The sequence below is a fragment of the Barbus barbus genome, assembly GCF_936440315.1.
Source record: "Barbus barbus genome assembly, chromosome: 4".
In the NCBI taxonomy this organism is placed as follows: Eukaryota; Metazoa; Chordata; class Actinopteri; order Cypriniformes; family Cyprinidae; genus Barbus; species Barbus barbus.
Window position 1 is genome coordinate 39,284,343 of NC_136732.1, and position 23,482 is coordinate 39,307,824.

At 37.3% G+C, this 23,482-nt stretch overlaps 1 protein-coding gene across 1 annotated transcript; it reads right to left on the minus strand.

The window, feature by feature from the left end:
• Positions 1-365: 365 nt before the first annotated feature.
• On the minus strand, positions 366-21,622 carry LOC306863313 (serine/threonine-protein kinase N1-like). Its single transcript, XM_079406563.1, has 22 exons — positions 21,441-21,622; positions 17,455-17,752; positions 16,923-17,068; positions 16,598-16,718; positions 13,121-13,266; positions 12,775-12,988; positions 12,235-12,420; positions 10,944-11,053; positions 10,721-10,864; positions 10,058-10,133; positions 9,062-9,191; positions 8,896-8,977; positions 7,797-7,891; positions 7,533-7,605; positions 5,872-5,963; positions 5,455-5,631; positions 5,038-5,100; positions 4,869-4,945; positions 3,998-4,140; positions 3,653-3,760; positions 3,494-3,574; positions 366-2,423 (listed from the first exon to the last, which is right to left on the minus strand). Exons 1-22 carry the CDS (start codon positions 21,513-21,515, stop codon positions 2,220-2,222), a joined length of 2,841 nt encoding a protein of 946 aa, XP_079262689.1. The 5' UTR covers positions 21,516-21,622; the 3' UTR covers positions 366-2,219.
• Between the last annotated feature and the right edge of the window lie 1,860 nt (positions 21,623-23,482).

A 23,482-nucleotide genomic window follows, 5' to 3' on the forward strand; every position in this document is an offset into this window, starting at 1 on the left:
ATGTTTTGGTTAGTCTGGAGCAAGATCATTTGGACTGTGTATTTGCAGTGTGTATGAGTGGCCTCTTTACATTGAATCTTCACAAACTACCAGGAAACATACAAGAGTGGAAAGATAAATATTTTTTTAAACTTTTTTTGAAGGACTTGTTTCACATAACCTCGGCTGTTCACAAATTTTTTTCTAATGAAAATGCATTATACATTACAGGTTATGTAAAAAATCTAAAAGCGAGATTTCTTGAGAAGCCATGAGATGTAAGAAATTAAGCCTTGCTGTCTGGGGAAAAAAGAACAACATTAGGTGTGTTAATGCTTAAAACAAGACAAAACGCTATCAGTGGGGTCACAAAATAATCTTCATTTCCCTTTGGATGAAGTTTATTTTTCTTACATATAACATATTTAGTTATATACTCAGTTTTATTATGATAAATCCATAATTACTATTCATATGTATTCATAAATTAAAATAATCTAACCTGATTATTTTAATAGTTAAAATATCTGCATTTACAAAATAAATTGTGGATACTACATCATCACTCCCAGTTTCTGTTAATTAATAATAAATCATTTGATGTGAATGTGTATGTGTTGGGATGTTCACATCTTACCTTTAGTTTGAAGACATCTGTGTGGGATTGATCTTTTCATTCTGCGCCATCCTGCAACACCCGTAATCTTTTTTCTCCCCGCTTAATTTAGGTAAATTTTCCACAATTTGACTCTGGTCAAAACATTTTTCACCCTTCTCTTTAATTTCATGTTTTCACCATGAAAAAAAAAAGAATATGACCTCCATTGTCCCAAAAGAGTTGAGTTGTTTAATATAGTAATATTCAGGCATAGCATTTCCATAGTTAGTCAAGTTTTAGTAAGAAAGAAAAACAGAATCTCTAAAAAATACAAATCTAGAGGTTGATCCTGCCTTTCATTAAGGGACATGCTCATAACAGTAAATGCATACAAACTCAAGGATCTCAGAACAACCAACACCTGACACAACAGTGTTTCCAGTACTCTCAAACTCTCTGCCGCTCTCGTCTGGTTAAATGAGTGTACTACAGAAGTAAACAGTCTCTGGATTGTGTGTGATACATGGATACATTGGTAAACAAAGAAAATGGAGACAAAAAGACAGGAGAAGGGAGAATTCGGTGAGTCATTTTACTCGGGTCAGTAACAAAAAACTACCCTGCTAGTCAACGAGCTCCCATAGAGCGCTGCAGTGATGTATTTTAGTAGGCCGGCAACCCATAAGTTAGCCTCACCCTTGTTCCTTCCACAAAAACCCAGTATGATTTTTTCATTAGCTTTTGTATTATTGCAGAAAATAATCTCTATGACCAACAAAAGTTTATGATTTTTACACATTTTTTTCATTATGATAATTAAACAACTTCTATGAATTTTGAAGCCTAAATATAATCACTAGAAGTAAACAGCTAACTGTAGGCTATGAATGAACTACACCACTACAGTTTGCAGCAGCTATTTCGGTCACTGTTTAAAAAAAAATTTCCCTGAAAGTTTCATTTAGAATAGTTTGCAAGAGCACAATTATTACTGGAATGAGGCTGTGCAAGTGTGAGTGGATGAGTACATCACGCAACGTCCTCAACAACCTCTGTAGTCCTATTTAGACACTTGTTAACAACTGCCTTTTTCAAGGCAAGTGGGAATTATTGATACACTTTATGTTGTAGAATAGAGTGTGAAAATATGTTGCGCTTGTGTTAACCTCAGACATTTAACCAAAAACACATTCAAAAACAAGAAAAACATTAACTTCACAATGATGGAACCAGAAGTGCTAAAATGCGCACTGGCCTACAAAAATGACTCTTTTCACAAGATTAATGACTTCATTAGCATCTGGTGCTAAGGATAATGTCATGAATGAGGCTGACTGACCATTTGAAAATCCTGCCTCTTTGCAAACAGGGCGAGAAAACATTGTGGCCACCAGCTTTCAGAGCTTCACATTATCTGGATTCTTGAATCTCTTCATGTTTGATGTACCTCCTACAGTCAGATGTACTCATTTTCTCAAGATCCAATCACTCTTATGGGCCCAGTACGCTTACTCTCTTTATGGTTTCATGTTGAACAAACCCATGTTCCATTGGCAGGAAGCCTCCAAGCAGCCTTGATGGGGACTAGGATGCGAGAACCACATCTCCCATACCTAGCAGCGTCAGTATGCACACTTGTGTCCTAGCAGAAGTCAGAGACATAGTCAAAGTCCCTGAAGTAGTCCTGGTCTTTCCGCGATAGGGTCCGGCGTTCACGAGGAGGCGTCAATGTCGGAGCTTCGTTCGTAAACTCAGCGTCAAAATTACTGACGTCTTCCTTTCCTTTCACTGCAGGAACGAAAGGAGGAGGAACTCTCCTCTGCAAAAGCGCATCCCAGTCTATATTCTACAGAGCAAGAGAAGATGATTGAGTCACATCATCACTAAGATTGAAACTTTGGCATTATAGTCCCTAAAAGGATATGGCAATGAAACAAAATATGAGATGTGAAGAAAAAAGCAGATGTTTTCTCGGAGTGCAATACTTTTGTGAGAGTATGCCAAAGATTCTTGGGGGAAGCAAATCTTTTGTGAGGGAATACAAATATTTTGCAAGAGAACACAACGTTTCTTGGAGGAACACAAAAGTTTTGCGAGCATTGAAATATTCTCTTGCAAAGGTGTTAGGTTCCACTGAGAAACGTTTGCGTTTACTTGCAAAAGCACTGACTTTAATATATATTTTTTGCCTTCCACCCCATATTATTTCTATGTTTCCAAGAGTTTTGCAACTCATCGCAAATATTTTGCGAGGGAACACAAATGGCGCTTTTCCACTGCATGGTACGGCACGGTATGGTTCGGTACGTCTCACTTTTGGGGGGTTTTCCATTTGGTACAGTACCTGGTACTTTTTTCAGTATCACCTCAGCTGAGGCTCCAAGCGTTACCAAAATGTGATGTGTAAACCTGCTGATCACTGATTGGCCGGAGAGAATTGACACTACCTGCGTCATCACACAACTTGCGACACGAGACACCAGACCCACTAGATTTAAATCAGCACAGCCAGCGAAGGATCGAACGCAACGCAACGAAACTGTTTTGAACGAGCACACCTTTTTTAACAACCAAAAAATGTCTGTTTCGTGGTCTGTGGAGGAATACAGACATTCCTCTCTCGTTGATAGCCGAGGAGCGGATCCAGCGAGAGCTTGATGGGGTGATGTGTATAATCCCGCCCACTCTAAAGCGGTACTAAACTGCAGTGGAAACGCAAACAGAGCCGAGCCGAACCGAGCTGTGCTGAGCAGTACTGTGCAGTGGAAAGCACCAAAAGTTTCTCTGTGTAACACAACATTTCTGCAAGAGAACACAAAAGTATTGAAATATAATATTTCTTCCAATCTCATTTATTTATCATCCCCCCATCTATTTAGGGACTCAATATTATTGTGGCAAGTAAAGTCTTCATACTCTAAAGAAGGGTTGTTTCTTGATGTCCTCTGCGTCTTTCTCACTGGAGCCCAGTCGTCTCTCAGGATTACGCCTCAGCAGCTACCAATGAAAAACAATGCCTTTCAGTTAGCAAACAGCCAATCAGAGAACAGCTTTGGGAAAAAATAAGAGTCTTACCCGTCTCATGATACCAATGGCCTCGGTGGAGAGGAATCTTGGGTAACGTACTTCATCATTTACAATGCTGTCGAACACCTCCTCCTCATCATCACCCGGGAACGGTGACTGGACACGCACAGATTATTTATCAGAAAATAAGACTTTGTATTTTAACACTTTGCATTTGCAAAGGTATGTGGATTTAAGAATGTTTAGATGTTTGTACTGGAAAAAAAACTAAAATACAGAAAAAAAAGTCAAGCTTTGTGGTGAACTTCAGTAGATTTTGTTCGATTTATGCTTTAATCAAGAAAAACAACCCCACTAAAACAATATAATAAAATATTGCACAAACACACACACCTCTCCAACCAACATCTCGTAAATGAGCACACCAAGACCCCACCAGTCCACAGCTCTGGTGTAGGACGTGTCTGTTAGAACCTCAGGAGCAAGAAACTCCGGAGTCCCACAAAATGTGCTGGTTCTGTCACCATGACCCATTCCTACAGGACACAAGATAAAAACAAGATATTGAAAAAACAGAAAGAGGGAGCAAAAAGGAGATTACGCACATTTTTTGCAGTATGTGTAAGCCCCCCGGTTCTACTCAACCACAGTTTGATAAATTAAGTTTTATTTTAAATAAACTGGCTGTGATTTTTTTTTGCCTCGCAAAATTGTACTAAAATTCAAAGTAAAGTTTGTATATCTGACCATTAGTTTTAAACTTTCTATTCAAGAAAGAATCCTGAAAATATAAATGCATCACATTATCCACAAAATATGAATCAGCATAACTGTTTTAAACATCAAATAATCAGTAATGTTTCTTGTGCATTAAATCAGCATATTACACTGGTTTCTGAAGGATCATGTGACACTGAAGACTGGAGTAATGATGCTGAAAATTCATCTTTGCATCACAGAAATAAATTGCATTTTAACAGATATTCACATACAAAACACTTATTTTAAATTGTAATAATATTAAAATATAATAATATGTATTTTGGTCAAATAAATGCAGCTTTGGTGAGCAGAAGAGACCTCTTTCAATAACTTTAATTAAAAAAAATCATACTGACCCCAAATGCCTGAATGGTAGAGTTTTTTTTTTTTTTTTTTAAATCGCACATCTGGCCATTCACTGTGATCTAGCAGTGAACAAACATCATGTTCTTCTCTCATCAACTCTCATCAATATCATTAAGGAAAGAACAGTCTGACTCACCCTCTTTACAAAGACCAAAGTCTGCAATCTTCACATAACCTTCAGTATCCAGCAGGAGGTTATCCAGCTTCAGATCTCTGACACACACACACACAGCCACAGATGCTAGAATTACAAACTTGTACTAACTTGATTTGATGAACACAGCTCTATTTGTGTGTTTACTCACCGATACACAATCTTATTATCATGAAGAAACTGAAGCCCCAAAAGCACACATGCAGAATAAAACCTGCATCACACACACAAACAAACACACACATATATATATGAAGAATACAGTAAACAATACATATGAATACAGGAACAAAACACCTAAAGTGCACTACAGGAAAAAACAACAACAACAGAAAAACAGCTTTTCACGCAATGGTCAATAGCTTTTCATAACAAAAATCTTTAGATTCATTTGGTAAAAGTGTCATATTTAAGCATATCGTTTCAGAAAACCAGTAGTACAAAACTATTGTGATTAGTCAACTGGAAAATATGATGGAATCTTTTACATTTTACCCAATTGACCTGTGATGTATACAGTAATGATTACTAGTGGTGCATGTTAACTAGCTGAGATAATCAGACTTACACGGAGCGTGTTTCAGAGAAGACGTCAGCGTGTATGTGCATCATCAGGTCTCCCCCGGCCGTGTACTCCATCACAAAACACACATGCTCTGACGTCTGAAAACACGCAAACAGGTTGACCAGGAACGGATGCTGTGCGCTGTTCACCGTCTCGAAGATTCGCTTCTCGCACAACAAACTGGAAGAGAGTGGAGAGAGTTTAGACTGAACACTAAACAGATGAAATGTACTTTTGCATTTAAAAAAAAATTAATAAATCACTTTGTACAGTGAAGTTCACTAGATTTATGATTTACTATATTAATGCTTAAAGCAAGAAACAATTTGCACAATATTTTTACTAGGAAATAATAAAAATATCAAGCAAGCAGAGAAAAGCGATTTTTCTCTCACGCTAAACTTAAATTAAGTTCCTCACCTTTCCACCTCGTCTCGTGCCACAATGTCCCCTTTCTTCAGCGCTTTGATGGCGTACACCTTCCCTGAGCGTTTGTATTCGGACAGCAGCACCTGGAAACACACACATATCATGCCTAACAGACACTTGAATCTTCATTCACATCTGTGTCTCCAATAGAAATGATACAAAAATTCTCTCATTGCGTTTGTTGTTAATGCAATGCAAAATTCAAGAAGCAAAACCACTGTTTTAAGTTAGTTCTGTGTAGGACTTACTAGCAGTTTAGTCATTTGTAAAACTATATCAAATATAAATTAAATATATATTAACGCTGTCAAAATTCGTTTTTTCAGTGTAACGCTATTTAACGCAGGGGCGAGGCCTAGGGTTGGCCACCCCACTCATAACTGCTGTTTCTGTCTGTGTTTTCTTGACAAGAAGTGTATTTATTCAGTCGCAGACCCTCAGATACACGTCACGTTCAGCAGCGACATCTCAAAGAAATAACCTAATAACCAGCTGCTGTGATACCTGTTCATTAAGAATAAAAGAGGAAATCAATCACTTTTATATAGCCGTAAGTATTTATCTCTATTTAGTTTAGAATTTAGTGTTTGATAACTTTATTCAATTTCTGTATATTTCTGCTGAGGGGCACAGGTAGCCTAGCTAAATATAACATTTATTATAATGGGTTTATGTGAAGATTGCTTTAAGTTCACTTAAATTAGAAGTTATTTTTAAGGCTAATAAATGTTCAAATTGATAGCTCTTAATTATAATGTAATGTTTAATGGCTATAGTCAATGGTTAAATATTAGGGGAACTTTTCTTTATAGGGAAATCAGTATTAATTGGTATCAGTGATACTGGCCTTCAGTCATAAAAATAAAGATGCCATTAAACAAATATTAAAAATATGTTGTTTGTACATTCATTTGAAGATTGAACGTTAAAGTATATTTAACTTTAATGTTAGGTGGGATTAATTGCGATTAATTAAAAAAAAAAACAAGTGTGATTAATTAGTAATTTACTTATTATTTAGTACATTTTTTTAATCGATTGACAGCACTAATATATATATATATATATTTATACACACACACACACGATAATAGTATTTTATAAATAAATACTAAAATAACACTGCTTGCAAGAATTTTTTCCACGATTTTTACAGAGAAATATGTCCAATAAGGAAAAGAAAACTCTTATATATATATATATGTGTGTGTGTGTGTGTGTGTGTGTGTGTATATAAAACTGAAAAAAGTTGGATGACAAAAATTCTAAAACGGCAATAAAACAAAAATAATACAAAAAATTATAAAAATGCCAAAACATAAAATTACCGAAACTTAAAATGAAAAAGACAGCTGAAACATGGAAAAAATAATTTAAAATATGATCAAAAACACTGCTGTAGTGTATAATAACACTGCTTGCAAGACACATTTTTATTAGTCAGTTTGTCCAGAAAAGTCATCAGCTAGTCAGAAAGTGTGAAAATTGTGGTAAAATATGTTAAATGTAGAATGCCCCATTCTTAGCTGAAAGCATAATCACATTAGGCAGAATATTTAAAGCGTGCACAAGATACATTTTGGGCGAATGTGTTGATTCAGTCTGTCTAGTTGCTTTGCTAATAGTTCTGAGACTGAACATGTTTCACTTACCTTGCCAAAATGTCCTCGGCCCAACACTGCGATCATTCGGAAATCCTGAAGACACAGAGTGCTTTTGGACGGCCTGCACACACACACACACACACACACACAGACAGAGAGAGAGGCCGGATGTAATTAAACTGAAGGGAAGAGCTGGTGTGAGGTCAGAAACAACATCACAGGCATCATGTACGTGTGAATGTGTGTGTGTTTGTTTCATGCCGTGTCTTGGCCCGCTCTGGAAAACATATTGTGTGCTGGTGGGACGTGTACCTGCGCTGGGAGTTTTGGGAACTGGTCCTGACAGCCCTCTCCGGAGGAGCAGGATCAGGAGGAGAGACCGGCTCGGATGCTGGGCCAATGTCCACCTGAGAAACAGATTATTATTGATTAATCATTTCCTTTTTGTTATATGCATTTATTGTTATTAGCTTAGCTTACATTATTTCATTTACTTTATTTTGCACATGCTATTTCACTTTAATTCACCCTAACCCTGCCCTGTCCTGCCTAGCCAAGCCTTGTCTTGTTGCCAGCTGTGTTTTTGCCCCCACGGGGTAGTTTTAGTTTGTCTTATTTTATTATATTACTAATAAAAAGCCCATTCTCCTGCATCATTGAGTCCTTGCCTCATCCCTTTACCCAACCCTGACAATATTACTGGTGTTACTTTTATCTCATTATATACAGCTTAGCTGCAAATGCTTTGGCAATACAAATGAACATGCCAATAAAACACATCACAATTACATCTGAGAAAGAGTTTTCAATCATTGTAAATGATAAATCTACTAAATAAATAACTAAAATCAGTGCTGCTATGAGGGTTACAATGTTATTAATTTCCATGGTGCTGCTACATTTAAAAGACAATAGGAAAAATGTCACAAGTTTACATAAAAAAAAAAAAAAAAATTCAAATGGTTTAAACAACTGCCTGTAGGTAAATAAATAATATCAGTGTTCTTATTAAGTTTACAGACGTTATTAATTTCTATGATGCTGCTACACTTGAAAGACAAATTTATGAAAATATTAAATAAATGTGTTTGCATTTTAAAATAAAATAAAAAATAAATGACTTTATTTATTCCTATGGTGCAGCTACGCTTAAAAGACAAATTATAAAATCAAATATAGTTATAAAATATAAAAATTATATATTAAATAAGTTTGCTTGCATTTAAGTGAAAATAAATTAAATTAAATGGTTTAAACAAATGCCTATAAGTAAGTAAATATAAAGTTGAATATTAAATAAAAATCAGTGCTGTTACGTTTGTAAAATGTTATAAAATGTATATGGTGCGGCAACGCTCAAAAGACAGAAGATAAAGTAATTAATACATGAAATAAAGTCTCTCAGGTTTACTGTGTTTGACGTCTGTGTGTTTTTCCTCGTCACAGATGGAGGAGAGTCGGCGTCTAGCTGGATCTTCTGGATGGAAATCTCACTGTCGAGGAAAGTGAGAAGTTCATGACGTCGGTCGGGATAAATGTCAGGTGATCAGGCGTGTGTTTGCGGGGTGTTACGGTACCTGCTGTTGTGTGTGTTGCTGTGATGTGTGTAGCTGTGTGTGGAGGAGCTCATGGGAATGGCGTTCTTCAGCAGACGAACCCACGTCGCCATGTCCACGTTCATCTGTTTTGCACGCAGGAATGCTTTACCTGAGCAAACAAGCATACAGTAACTAACTGACCACATTTTATCATATATTATATATACATTTTTTGGAGACTAAAATAGATTAATTCAATGAAGTGACTATTCACACAGTGCAAATAGCCCGCCTTGTTGGCAGAGGCTATTTACACTAACTCCGCCCACTAACATGTGGATAATCAACATAATAAAAAACAACGGCTATGACTCATCAGCTCCAGTGACGCAGATGGTAAAACGCGCGCCGTAGTCTTTTTTGACAAGAACAACCCGGTTTCAAACCCGCCTTTTGCCAAACTTGTTTTTTCTGCCTTTTCAAATCTATCGAAAAGGCATTTATTTTCAATAAAGAAAATAAAGTATCGGGTAGGGTTAGGGTAGATGTAGGGAGGGCTATATTGTACCAAGAAGGTGGCATCCATTTAATAATTTATTATTGCATACTGTTTTATAATGTAATACAATATTGAGGTGCAGACAATTGCCACAATTTGCAACAAGTAGGCCTACTATAAATAGCAGAAAATCCTGCTAGTTTAACATAGTGTAAATAGCATCTAATTGCTATTTACACTTAGTTTAAATAGCCTCTATCGCTATTTACATTTAGTGCAAATATCCGCTGCCTTACAAAAAAGGCAGTTTTTATCATTTTCAAGTACATTTTACATAGTGTAAGTATAACTAGGATTTTTAATTTAATACAAATTTTCGTTTTTGCATATACATCTACATCTAACTTCATAATAAATTTCAAAGTACATTTTTTACTGCTGCAAGTGCATTCAGCATGGGATTCATCTTTTGTGTGCAGTGTTTTTTTCCCAGCATGCACTGCAGGAGAAGCTAAGAGGCAGTGAATGTGATTTACCCTGCTGTTTGGAAAACACCTTCCTCTGCCGCTGTAGACGTGGACCTCGCTCTATCACAGGGTTGAAGAACATCACCTGTAACGCAAGCGTGAATACAAACCCTGTTTCATTATAGAGCATCTACCAAAGCATGACGCCAATATAAGAATATAATATATTCTAATATATTCAATATAAGAAGCTTTGAGTGCAAAAATAAGTTGAAGAAATGGAAATTAAGATGTAATATGTAATAATAAATAATAGTATTGTAATTTTTCAATTGTAATATAAAATAAATACTCATTTTTATATTATATAATGTTTTTTAAAATAATAATAAAAATGATATTTTCATTATTTATATTTTATTTTATTTATATACTTTTATAGCCCTACAAACAACACAGTAAACCAGGAATTATTCTTAAATAGCATTTTTTTTTTTTTGCATTCGTTAACTGATTATTAAATAAACATTATTTTCAGTTTTGTTTCTCAGCTTAATTAAAACTTTAATTTAGATTTAAGTGTTTTAGTAAAAAATACATTTTGTTGCATCACTACTAGTACTTTTGTCATTGTTGTGATGTAAACACCACTACACAGCCTAAAACTCATGCAAATTGCGTTCAGCACAGATTTCCCGGCCATGTTTGCCCTGTTTGTGTGTGTATTTGTACCTCGGCGAGCAGCAGTCCCTGCGGTTCGAGCTCCAGCTGTATTCGGTGTCTCTGATTGTCCAGAAAGTCCTCCAGCTTCAGATACTTGAGCGCGCAGAGCGAGCGATAGTCCCTCCAGTACACCGCGATCTCCATCTCTCTGGACTGAACCAGTACATCAGATGAATATCTGAGCGAGTACTGAGTGTGTGTGTGTGTGTGTGTGTGTGTGTGTGTTACTCACTCTCTCCAGCTCCAGAGTGAAGGTCTGATCCCACGTCTGTTCACCAACACTCCTCCAGCACGTCTGTCCCACCACACAGTTCTCCAGCTTCAACACGGCGCTCACCTCCACTAAACACACGAAAAACACACCAGACGGTCACTTACTGTCGCTAAATACATCCATCAACAAAACACTGTACTTACAATGCTTTAAAAGACTTATATGGGAAGTGGGAAGTCGTGGCCTAATGGTTAGAGAGTCGGACTCGTAATCGAAAGGTTGTGGATTCGAGTCTCGGGCCGGCAGGAATTGTAGGTGGGGGGAGTGAATGTCCAGCGCTCTCTCCACCCTCAATACCACGACTGAGGTACCCTTGAGCAAGGCACCGAACCCCCAACTGCTCCCCGGGCGCCGCAGCATAAATGGCTGCCCACTGCTCCGGGTGTGTGTTCACGGTGTGTGTGTGTTCACTGCTGTGTGTGTGTGTGTGTTCACTGCTGTGTGTGTGTGTGTGTGTGTGTGCACGTTGGATGGGTTAAATGCAGAGCACGAATTCCGAGTATGGGTCACCATACTTGGCCGTATGTCACTTCACTCACTTATATCATGGAAAAATTATAATATTTGTTTGCACTTTGGACATGAGTTTGAGACTATTTGACACACTGAATTTAAAAACTTTAAACTAGTAAATTCAGAAGATATATTAAAAATAAAAACTGCAAAATTAAATATTAATATTAATATTTAGATGTTACAGCTGAGAGCTCCTTAACAAATGACCGCTCACATCTCAAACTTGGGTTTTACAATTCAAAGTTTTACAATTTTTTTAAAATGAATCTCTTCTGCTCAAGAAGGCTGCATTAATTTGATCAAATAATACAGTAAAAGCAGTGAAATAATATTACAACTTAATTTTTTCAATGTGAATATCTCTGTTAAACTGTAATTTATTTCTGTGATCAAAGCTGTATTTTTACTCCAGTCTTCAGTGTCACATGATTCTTCAGAAATCATTCTAATATGATGATTTGCTGCTCAAGAAACTGATTGAAAATAGTTATGCTGCCAAATATTTTTGTGGAAACTGACACATTTGATTTTTCAGTAGGCCTATTCACAGTTGAATGAAAAAAAAAAACAGCATTTATTTGAAATTGAAATCTATTGTAACATTATAAATGCCTGTTACTGTCAGCTTCGATCAATTGAATGCATCCTTGGTTAATAGACGTATTAATTTATGAAAAAAGCAAACAAACACTGGAACTGCATCTGTCAGTAGAGAATTAAGCAGGACACTCACAGGAAAGCTCTTCGCTCTTGCTGGGAATCTTCAGGCTGAAGCTGCTGTTTCTGCCGCTCAGACTGAGTTTGAAGGGTCGGCTGTCTCCGGGACTGAAGTGAGGCAAAACCATCGGAGACGTGCGACTGCGGCCCGGGACGACCTCCAACAAGCCCACACACCCCAGCAGACGCACCTGCAGCGTCCCTGAACGGGACAGACACGTCACACGATCAGCATGAGGATGCCGCATTCGACGTGACATTTACAATACAGTAAATACATAATTTATTCATCACTATTATAGTCTGTTTTATTATAGCTATTTTTGTTTTACCACTGCAGTCATAAAACCGATAATTTTTCACATTACAGTGATTACAATTGAGTAAAATGTGTTTAAATAAAAATAACATAAAATAGAAATAAAAAGCTTATAATAAATATATAATAATTTAACATTTTATTCTTTACAAACTGTCTTTCTGTCTTTTGATTTTGGAGTGAAATCTGAGTCATGTTGTTGTGGACAGGTTCTTGACACTCATGTTAGTGACGTACCTGTGAGCGGCGAGGGTTTGTTGAGGGTGCTGTACTGATTATGGACATAGGGTGCGCTGTGACGGGAGCTGAAGGACGAGGACGATGCCAACACTAACTCCTCCTTGATCAGACACACTTTCGGATGATCTTCCGGTAGATTAACCAAACGCTGCTCTAATGACACTCGCAGAAGATCCAAGCGCTGGGACGCTTCGCTGAGACTAGACTGAGCCTAGAACACAAAACCAACAAAACCTTCACCCTCATTCCTTCGATCCAAACAAATGCCAGCCTCTGTGGTTAATCTGTGTTAGCTTTTGTTTCTCCTAAATTATTTGAGGAGGTGCATGTGTGCTTCTCACACCTCAGCGATGGCCTTCTTGTCCTGTGCTTTTCCAGCTCCCAGAAGTCTCAGCATGTTTTTGGCGCCCTCGGCCATGGCATGTTCAACACGGTAATGATGCCAGAGCTCCTCGATACGGAGCTCCACCCCACACAGATCCGGCTTACCTGCAGAGACACACACACACACACACACATGCATTAGATCCTACTATTAATAGAAACACACAATCACAAGACCTCTGTCACTGAGTGAAAATCTGTAATGAGTTTGATTTATGATTGTAATTAGGAATATTTAACAACTGATACAACTTCAAATAAAAACCAGAAATGTTGCTGTGGCAACTAACTGAAAAAAAAAAAAAAAAAATAGAATTTGAAGAACAAAACTGACTACAACTGGAAATTACACTAACTGAAATAAAACTTAATAAAATACATAAAAAAAATCAAAAACACACAACAAAGTTACTAAAACTTACATTAAAATTGAAATAAACATTAGTTGACATTAAATAAAATAAAGAGTAAATCTATTTTATTTCAGTTAGTAGCCACAGCAACAGTTCTGATTTTCATTTAGTTTAAATTGAAGAATTAAAATGTGTATAACTGAAAACTAAAATGAAACTGAAATAAATAAAAACACAGTATGCATTAGTATGGCATGCACAGTATATATGGAGTACCAATATAAATGACTAAACTGCCAAAAAAGGTGCAGTATACAACCAGAGAGCAGTGCAAGAAATCCAATGCGCTTGACCTGACTTTCCATTTCTAAAATGACGAACCAGAATGACAGGAACCATGATTTCTAGCACTTTAGCTCTTAGAATCAACATTACGATGAATCGAACTGACAGGATGAGATCTTATGGACATGATATTTTGCTAACCTTAAGCTTCATTCACCAAATGAAACAGAACAGATGTTATTGATCAAGAATTATCAAGTGAAACTGATGGAGAGACCCGTCCTCAAATCCCCTCACAGGATGTCAAAGGTCATTCTCCGAGCGGCCCGGCAATGGACGCTGATGGCCGAAGGGTGGAGTGGCATTAATAAATCTATTTTTAACCAGCCTGCCGCTGTCCAGCCCCAGGACACATGAGACTTCAGTGCAGAAACACGCCATTAGAGTCCATTAGAGCCGCACACTTCAGCTCCGTCAATTTCCTCCCTCCATCTCTTCTCCAGCTCTCATCTCTCTGTTTACATCTCACGTTTTTCTTTAAACCTGACTCTTTTACTCTCTATCAATGAAGGCATTGAGAAATAGCTTCATTAAGGGATAGAACATCCACACATTTTCATGCAGTTCTTTTCTACAACCCAATGTTTTTTTTAAATTTGAATAAAATGAAAACTAAAAGACTTTCAAATCACATGAGCCAATATTTTATTCACAATAGAACAAAGATAACATAATAAATATTTAAACTGAGCAATTTTACAATTTTATGCACAAAATGTGCTCATTTCAAATTTGATGCCTGCTACATGTCTCAAAATAGTTGGGACTGGGGCATGTTTACCATGGTGTAGCATCTTCTCTTCTTTTCAAAACAATTTGAAGATGTCTGGGCATCTGGGCATGAGTTTCTGGAGTTTTGGTGTTGGAATTTGGTCCCGTTCTTGCCTGATATAGGCTTCCAGCTACTGAAGATTTTGTGGTTGTCTTTGACATATTTTTCGTTTAATGATGTGCCAAATGTTCTCTATATGTGAAAGATCTGGACTGCAGGCAGGTCAGTTCAGCACCCGGACTCTTCTACTATGAAGCCATGCTGTTGCAATAGCTGCAGTATTTGCAGTTTTGCATTGTCCTGCTGAAATACACAAGGCCTTCCCTGAAATAGACGTTGTCTGGAGGGGAGCATATGTTGCTCTAAAACCTTTATATACCTTTCCGCATTCATAGTGCCTTCCAAAACATGCAAGCTGCCCATACCATATGCACTTAGGCACCCCCATATCATCAGAGATGTTGTTCTTTTGAACTGAACGCTGATGACACGCTGGAAGGTCTCCCTCCTCTTTAGCCCAGAGGACACAGCGTCTGTGATTTCCAACAAGAATGTCAAATTTGGACTCATCTGACCATAGAACACTTTTCCACTTTGAAACAGTACATTTTAAATGAGCCTTGGCCCATGGCATCTGCAGATGGCATAGCAGATTGTGTTTACCGACAGTGGTTTCTGGAAGTATTCCTGGGCCCATTTAGTAATGTCGATGACAGAATCATGCCGATGAGTGGTGCAGTGTCATCTGAGGGCCTGAAGACTACGGGCATCCAACAAAGGTCTTCGGCCTTGTCCCTTACACAAGATTTCTCCAGTTTCTCTGAATCGTTTGATGTTATACACTGTAGATGATGAGATTTGCAAAGCCTTTGCAATTTGACATTGAGAAACGTTGTTTTTAAAGTATTCCACAATCTTTTTACGCACTCTTTCTCAGATTGGAGAGCCTCTGCCCATCTTTACTTCTGAGAGACTCTGCCTCTCTAAGACATCCCTTTTATAGCTAATCATGTTACAGACCTAATGTCAATTAACGTAATTAGTTGCTAGATGTTCTCCCAGCTGAATCTTTTAAAAATGTTTTGTTTTTTTTAGCCCTTTGTTGCCCCCGTGCCAACTTTTTTGAGACCTGTAGCAGGCATCAAATTTGAAATGAGCTCATTTAGTGGATAAAAGTGTAATATTTCTCCATTTAAACATGTGTTATGTTCTCTATGTTCTATTGTGAATAAAATATTGGTTAATTTGAAAGTCTTTTAGTTTTCATTTTATTCAAATTTAAAAAACATCCCAACATTTCCAGACTTTGGGTTATATACAACAGCCAAAAAATGGCAAGCTCCAAAAATGCATAGGTAATACAATAGTATATTAGGTAGCACTATATTATGGTACTAAATGTATCAGCCCATACGACTAATGTACTATATTATAAGTCTTCTGAAGTCATTGTGTGAGAAACAGACCAACATTTAACCCATTATTGACTGGATGTATTCCTTTATTCCACAATTCTGGATGTCACTATGAACTGTCATTGTATAGTAAAGATGAGTTTAAATGCTTTTCATAATTTCCCCTTTTACGTTTGTCTAAACAGATAAACAACAGTCTGGAAAGACAGACAGTCTTTCGTCACTTGCCAGAATTAGACTGTTTGATGAGATGACAGATAACTAGACTGTTTGATGAGATGTCCTCACCATATATGAAATATTACACTGGATGCAAATCATTTTAGTAGCCTTGTATCACAATATCACTGTTGAGTAAACCTGAGCTGCAGTATGGACAAGACTAATGCTGAAGAAGTCTGACTATGTGAGATGAGACCCCCTCCAGAGAGGCAAACAGAGAAAAGTGATGTTAAAGGATGTTATAAAAAGCTCTATGATCATGTTAAGCTGATAAACGCTCAATTTTCGGAGGAAGACAGACAGATCATGTCTGTAGCGGTGAGGCATACCCTGAATGTCGTCTGTCTGTTCAGTGGCCTGCATGGCTTTACGGATCTGCATACGGATGATGTCGATCTTCGTCTTACTGTCCTGCAGCATCTGCTGAGCTGACTGAAGCAGCTTTTTATCCTGGAGCACAGAAAGATGGATAGATGGAGACAGTCAGATAGATAGATAGATAGATAGATAGATAGATAGATAGATAGATAGATAGATAGATAGATAGATAGATAGATAGATAGATAGATAGACATCCAGACAGACATTCAGAGAGACAGACATATCAATAGACAGTCTGATAGATGGACAGTCACATAGATAGACATTAAGTACCTTGGCAACCCCATTGGCATAGATGGGGATCATGTTCTCTGCCCCCTGTTTGACCTTCAGTTCGATGTTGAGCTGACGCTCCAGAGCCTTAATCCTGTCCTGATTGGCTGAGGAGCGACCTGACGTCCCAAGAGACTGAAGGTCATCTGTGGGTCAAAGACAGAGTCAAACATTCATCTGGGGTCACGGTCTAAGAGGATTATGAGGAATGTAAATAAATAAAAATAAATTTCTTTGCGCACAAAAGTATTCTTGTAGCTTCGTAAAATTATGGTTGAACCCCTGATGTCACATGGATTGTTTTACCGATGTCCTTGCTATTTATTACTCATATGATCGTAGTAGCACTCTTGCCGTCTATGGAGCGTCAGTGAGCTCTCAGATTTCATCAAAAATATCTTAATTTGTGTTCCGAAGATGAACGAAGGTCTTACGGGTTTGAAACAACATGAGGGTGAGTAATTAATGATTGAATTTTCATTTTTGGTTGAACTATCTCTTTAAAGGTAAGATAATAATGGTGACCCCTGACCTTTGCTGTCATCGTGACCCTTGACTACGATGTGGGCATCCAGCTCTTGCAGCTGAGTGTGGAGCGAGTCCAGTTTGCGGCTGGAGCTGCGTAACTGGCTCTCCACCTGCTGGGCATTGCGTTTGTCAGTGGTGGCTCGCCGCAGGTTCTCTGCGCCCGCTTTTATCTTCAGCTCCTTCCTGATCTCCCTCCGGATCCTCTCTCGCTGCTCGTCCAACCGCTGCTGCACGCAGGAGTCTGAGAAATCAGAGTTCTGGTCCAGTCCCAGCTGCTCCAGGACGGAAAAACCATCCGAATCCTTGGAGAAACAGGAGAGGTCATGGGTCAGTGCTGGAAGACTGAGGTTATGTATGACAGAATGATAAATAGATCGATCGATTGACAGAAAGAAAAAATGAGACAGAAAGATAGAATAGATAGAATGACGGATAGATAGATAGACAGAAATATCCACAGAGACATATAAAATGATAGCTAGCTAGATAGACAAACAGACAAATCAATAGACAGAGAGACAAACAATAAGAGAGAGAGGTAGATAAAATGATAGAAGATAGATTGATAGACAGATAGAATGACACATTGAGACTGACTGATAGAATGATGGACAGACAGAAAGAAATAAAGAAAGGGACATAAATTAACTGATAGATTGGCAGATATAAGGACAGTCAGACAGAAAGATGAGAGATGTTACATAGAATAATGGACAGATATAACGACAGAACAACAGACCGAATAATAGGACAAATGACAGACAGACAGACAGACAGACAGATAGACAGATAGACAGATAGATAGATAGATAGATAGATAGATAGATAGATAGATAGATAGATAGCTTTTTGAGTTCCTCCAAAAGAAAAAAACAAAAAACTCTGAAAATCCATGTATTAATGACACAGATCTTGCAGAATCACTGCAGCAGTAAACATAACTCTGTTTTATGGTGGACTGATATAAACCAGTGCACATTGATTTCAAAAGACTGAAAGAAAGAGCGTGATGTCTGAGACCGAGACTCTTAATGGATCCAGGGTCAGTGATGTCTCTCTGCTGTACATTGATTCAATACGACCATAAATAGCTCCCTCACAGCGGGACATAAACACACCACCTGCTCTTAGACCAAACACACTGACATCTAAAACCTCCAACGACAGTCCAGACCAGATTCTGAGTGTGTATGAGAAATCAAATATTAGACTTGTGAATGTCACTTATTAGATCAAGTGTCTGTATCTGCAGCGATTTTGCTGCTTTTTAGTGCAAGCATGAAGCCTGAACTGAAATATTTGGCATCAATACACATTTTGGTGAACCTGAGGGACCGAGGGCACACTTATTGCACAAAATGTTTTTTTTTTTTTTTATATATATATTTTTTTTATATACACTTTTTTTATGTTTCCAAAAGAGCTTGTCTCTGTTGCTCACATTTATTTGAGCAAAAATGCAGTAGAAACTGTGAAATAGCAATAGAATTTAAAGTGCCTCTATTATGAATTTTTGAAAATGACCTTTCATGCAGTGTGTAAGTGAATGAAAACATCCTGCAAGGTTTTAAACCTGAAACCACTTGTTGGTCTTTTCGCATTGGTTTGAATGAAAATGCAAATTTATTCTTTGCCACTAGGTGCCCTTTTGGAGCGGTAACGCTGTACACAAAGCAGCACTGTACTCACAAAAGCTGCTTTATCAGGCATTACAGGCATGATCAAATTAAATTATGAAAATGAGACCATTGTCATTGGGTTTGTAAAAATGAATTTCTGAGTGAATCGTTTGCAAGTCGTTGAGCAAGCAAGGTAAAAATAAATGCATATAAAGACAATGAAAGTGTTTTTTGAGCTTGCATGCATGTCAACCTGTTGCTGGTGACTCCCAAAACCAAAATATGAACCTTTCATTACCCATAATAGGGGCACTTTAAAATAACTGTTTTCTATATGAATATATGTTAAAATGAGTTTTATTCCTGTGCTCAGAGCTGAATTTTCAGCATCATTACTCCAGTCTTCGATGTCACATGATCCTTCAGAAATTTGCTGCTCAAGAAACATTCTTATTAATGTTGGAAACAGCTGTGCTGGACGCAGTACAATATAATGCATTCTTGCTGAACAAAAGTTTTGGACTTTAAAATATATTAAACCAGTTATTTTGCAATAATATTTCACAGTATTGCTGTTTTTACTGTAATTGATCAAATAACTGTGATGCCCCCTCCCCCCCCTAAAAAAACACCTTAATTATTCAAACGTAGTGTATTTTGTATATTTTTAATATAATTTTAATGCCGCTTTTACTTTTTACATTCATATAGCACTTACTTTATACAATACAAATTACTTAAAAGCAGCTTTACAGTAAAATTAATCGCAAGAGAGTCACAAAAATGTTCAGCAAGCAATAATTTCTTGAATAACTTCAGGTACAACACGGCTTTACAGAGGATCTAATACAGTTTCAGTGAAATTAAGTGTTTTTAAAATGTTTTCTGCAGCTGTAATTGAAACTACTGTTGTAGTCTTTGTTAGTAATCAGAAATGAGTCAGCAGTGGTGTGAGGAGAATCAAAGGGCAGCTCAGCGGTTCAGTGCTCATGCAGAGGAAGTCAACAACATCAAGAGAAACCTTATCATTATGGATAATACTGACCCGCATACAGAAGTTCTCTTTTGTGTTTTTTCGTTGGCCAATAAGGACACAAGAGAATCACACAAATTGAGCTGAACTGTAATCAAACACTGCCCAGTTGAAATATAACACACTTGTGCAGTTCGCACAGCCATTTAAAGACTAAACACTCGTCTGGAAGTGTAAATAAAGCAGGTACCAGACTTAAGACACCACAGAAACATTCAGCCACGTTATATTTCAGCTGACAGAGAGCGATGAACACACATGAACATTGTGACTCAATAAGGAAGTACTGCCATGAGCAGTTCACTTACAAAACACACAGGAAATGTCACTTCAGTACGTTCAACGCACATAAAACATGTAGGAAAGACAAACCACAATGAAATCTCAATAGTTTTAATGATTGAGATTGATTTTCTTTTTAATCTCACATACTGTATATCACCTCTGAAGTTTCATAAGATATTTCAATGTCTAAAATTAGCCAAGATCTCAAAGTCTGCATCAAAAGTCAGAGATCTCAATGTATACACATCAACATATTAACATTTCTCATCAAATGGATCTGATATGCTCTCAAATGTCAGTTCTGTTATCATTAATCCATCCTCATGTTGTTTCAAACCTTTTCGAATTAAGTATAAAACAAAGAACATAGAAGCTATTCTAATAACTGAGTGTTTTTTATTGAAAGTCAATGGAGCCCAATAACTTAAATAAATAAATACATTTTTATGTTAATTGAAATGAAGTTAGTTGGCTAAGGCAACAATTTTCATTTATTTCTAAGACTGAAATAAATGTTAATAAAAACAGCGATACCTTACAATAAAGTTCCATTAGTTAGCATTGCTTAATGCGTTAACAACAAGCGATGCATTTCTTAAAATATTTGTTAATCTTCGATAAATTTAGTTAATAAAAATACAGCTATTAATTCATATTAGCTCAGGTCCAATAAATAATATTAACAGATACAACTTTTGATTTTAGTAAATGTTGAACTCTACTACGATTTCACATCACCTGACAGCAAAAGTTTAATAAATGCTTTAAAAGTATTTTTCAGTGTTAGTTTACTAATGTTAACAAATGGAAGTCTTACCATAAAAACTGAAATATTAAAAATAATAATAAAGAATAAATAACCACACAACAAAGTTACAAAAATTCAAACTGAAAATATAAACGAACTCAAACTAATAATACTTCTACAATAGCATATTAAAGATTTTAAAGTAACTCTAGTGTTCTTTAAAATATCTTCTTTTATGTTCCACAGAAAAACTTAATTCATACAGGTTTGGAAAGACTTGAGTTGACCAGGTTTTGAGCTCCTACCACATGTTCGGCCTCCGCTGGGATGGAGGGAAACTCCTCCAGCAAACAATCTCCAGCGTCTCCTTCACTGTCCATCACCTCCTCTCCTCTCCCGTTCTCCTCAGATCAAACACGGTTCTGTCTGTTATTAGAGCCACTGACACCATATACTGAGATGGCTTCCGCTCAGAGAGAACGACAGCAACAGCTTCCTGTTAATCTCTACATGACACACAAGAGACGATTGCTGTTTGCACAGGAACACACACACACACACACACACACAGGCACGTGGATGGTTCGCTTTTGAAATCTCTCGACCAACTTCCTGCTCAGAGACGAGCTCTGCAGCTTGGCACCATTACATGTCTGTGTGTTTTAATACACAGTATGGCATTTGCGAACTCTTGTGACTGTTCTGAACCAAAGAGGAAATGAAACTGTCCAAAAAGACAAAAAAAAACACACACACACAAGTCCATCATACAAACACACCGCCTTTAAATTCACTGCAACTGAAATACCATTTCTAGAATAAATAATATAATGAATAATAATCCCAAAGTCAATCCAAGATGTAGATGACTTCATCAGATTTGGTGAAATGTAGCATTACATCACTTGCTCAGCAATGGATCCTCTGCAGTGAATGGGTGCCGTCAGAATGAGAGTCCAAACAGCTGATAAAAACATCACAATAATCCACACCGCTCCAGTCCATCAATTAATGTATTGAGAAGAGAAAAGATGTGTGTTTGTAAGTTCATGTGTGTTCCATCATTAAGATGTTTTTTACTTTGCTACAAATAAAGTAGGAATCAAAATACAAGTCCTATATCCATAAAATTGCTTACTCTAGTTAAAAAGCCAATCTCCTCGGGAGAGAAATACACACAGATCAGGGGAATCAAGGGATGGACTGCAGAAGATCCATTGATGAGCAAGTAATGTAATGCTACATTTCTCCAAATCTGATGAAGAAACAAACTCATATACATCTAGGATAGTCAGAGGGTGATTACATTTTCAGCAAATATTCATTTTTGGGCGAAATGTTCCTTTAATGTATGTGTTTATCCATATAAAGGCACAGGATTTGTGGTCTCCTACTGTCCTCAGATGGTTCTGGCTGCAACATCTAGTGACGCAAAGCAGAGAAGTGAGTTATTATTGAATCAAGCTTTTCTAAAGAAAGAGATCTATGTTCTGAATATAAACATGATCTAATTTATGATCAGCACTTTAACGTCTTGCATCTTTCATCTCAGGTCCAAATTTGACCAGGTTAAACTGAGCGACTACATTCCAGAATGACACTGGAAACCTTCCTGTGATGCTTTACAGGGTCTGTAAGGCTCCGCACATGAGACCCCGCCCACAAATCAGACTCATAATGTAACGCTCAGGTATTCTGGCCGGGAACATTTCCCAGAAGCCATCTGACTGCTGTGTGTACAGACACCATTACACAGGAACCGAACAACACGAGTTCACATATCTGAAAAAGCTAAGCAAAGCCACTGAGGAACACAGATGAGTTTTTAAAAAGAAACATACGTTATGTAGAATTGAACACTTTCACACAAATTTACTGTATTTTTAACTGTTTCTGCGATTGTAAAACTAAAAAATTGGAGGTAAACAACTGAAAATGATTACAGAACTAGAGTTAACCCAAAACTGAGCTTTGATATCTGAGTGGAAAGACTGGAGTATCCTAGCAAAGCCCTAGCAACCATCTATAACAACTAGCTACTACCAAAAACACCCCAGCAGCCATATAACAATGACTTAGCAGCCACCAAGTGTTAGGAACCACACGAAACACCCTAGCAACTGCATACCAATGCCTTAAAAACTATCTGTAACACCTAAAAACCACAAGGACACCCTAGCAACCATATAGCAATGCCATGGCATCCACCCAAAACACTCTAGCAACAAATTAGCCACCACCTGAAGCACCCTAGCAACACCGTAGCAACCATCTATAACACCTGTGCTATAGGTCCTGTGATTTCCATGATGCAGAAAGCGCTCTCAGAAAAACCCCCACAGAAATT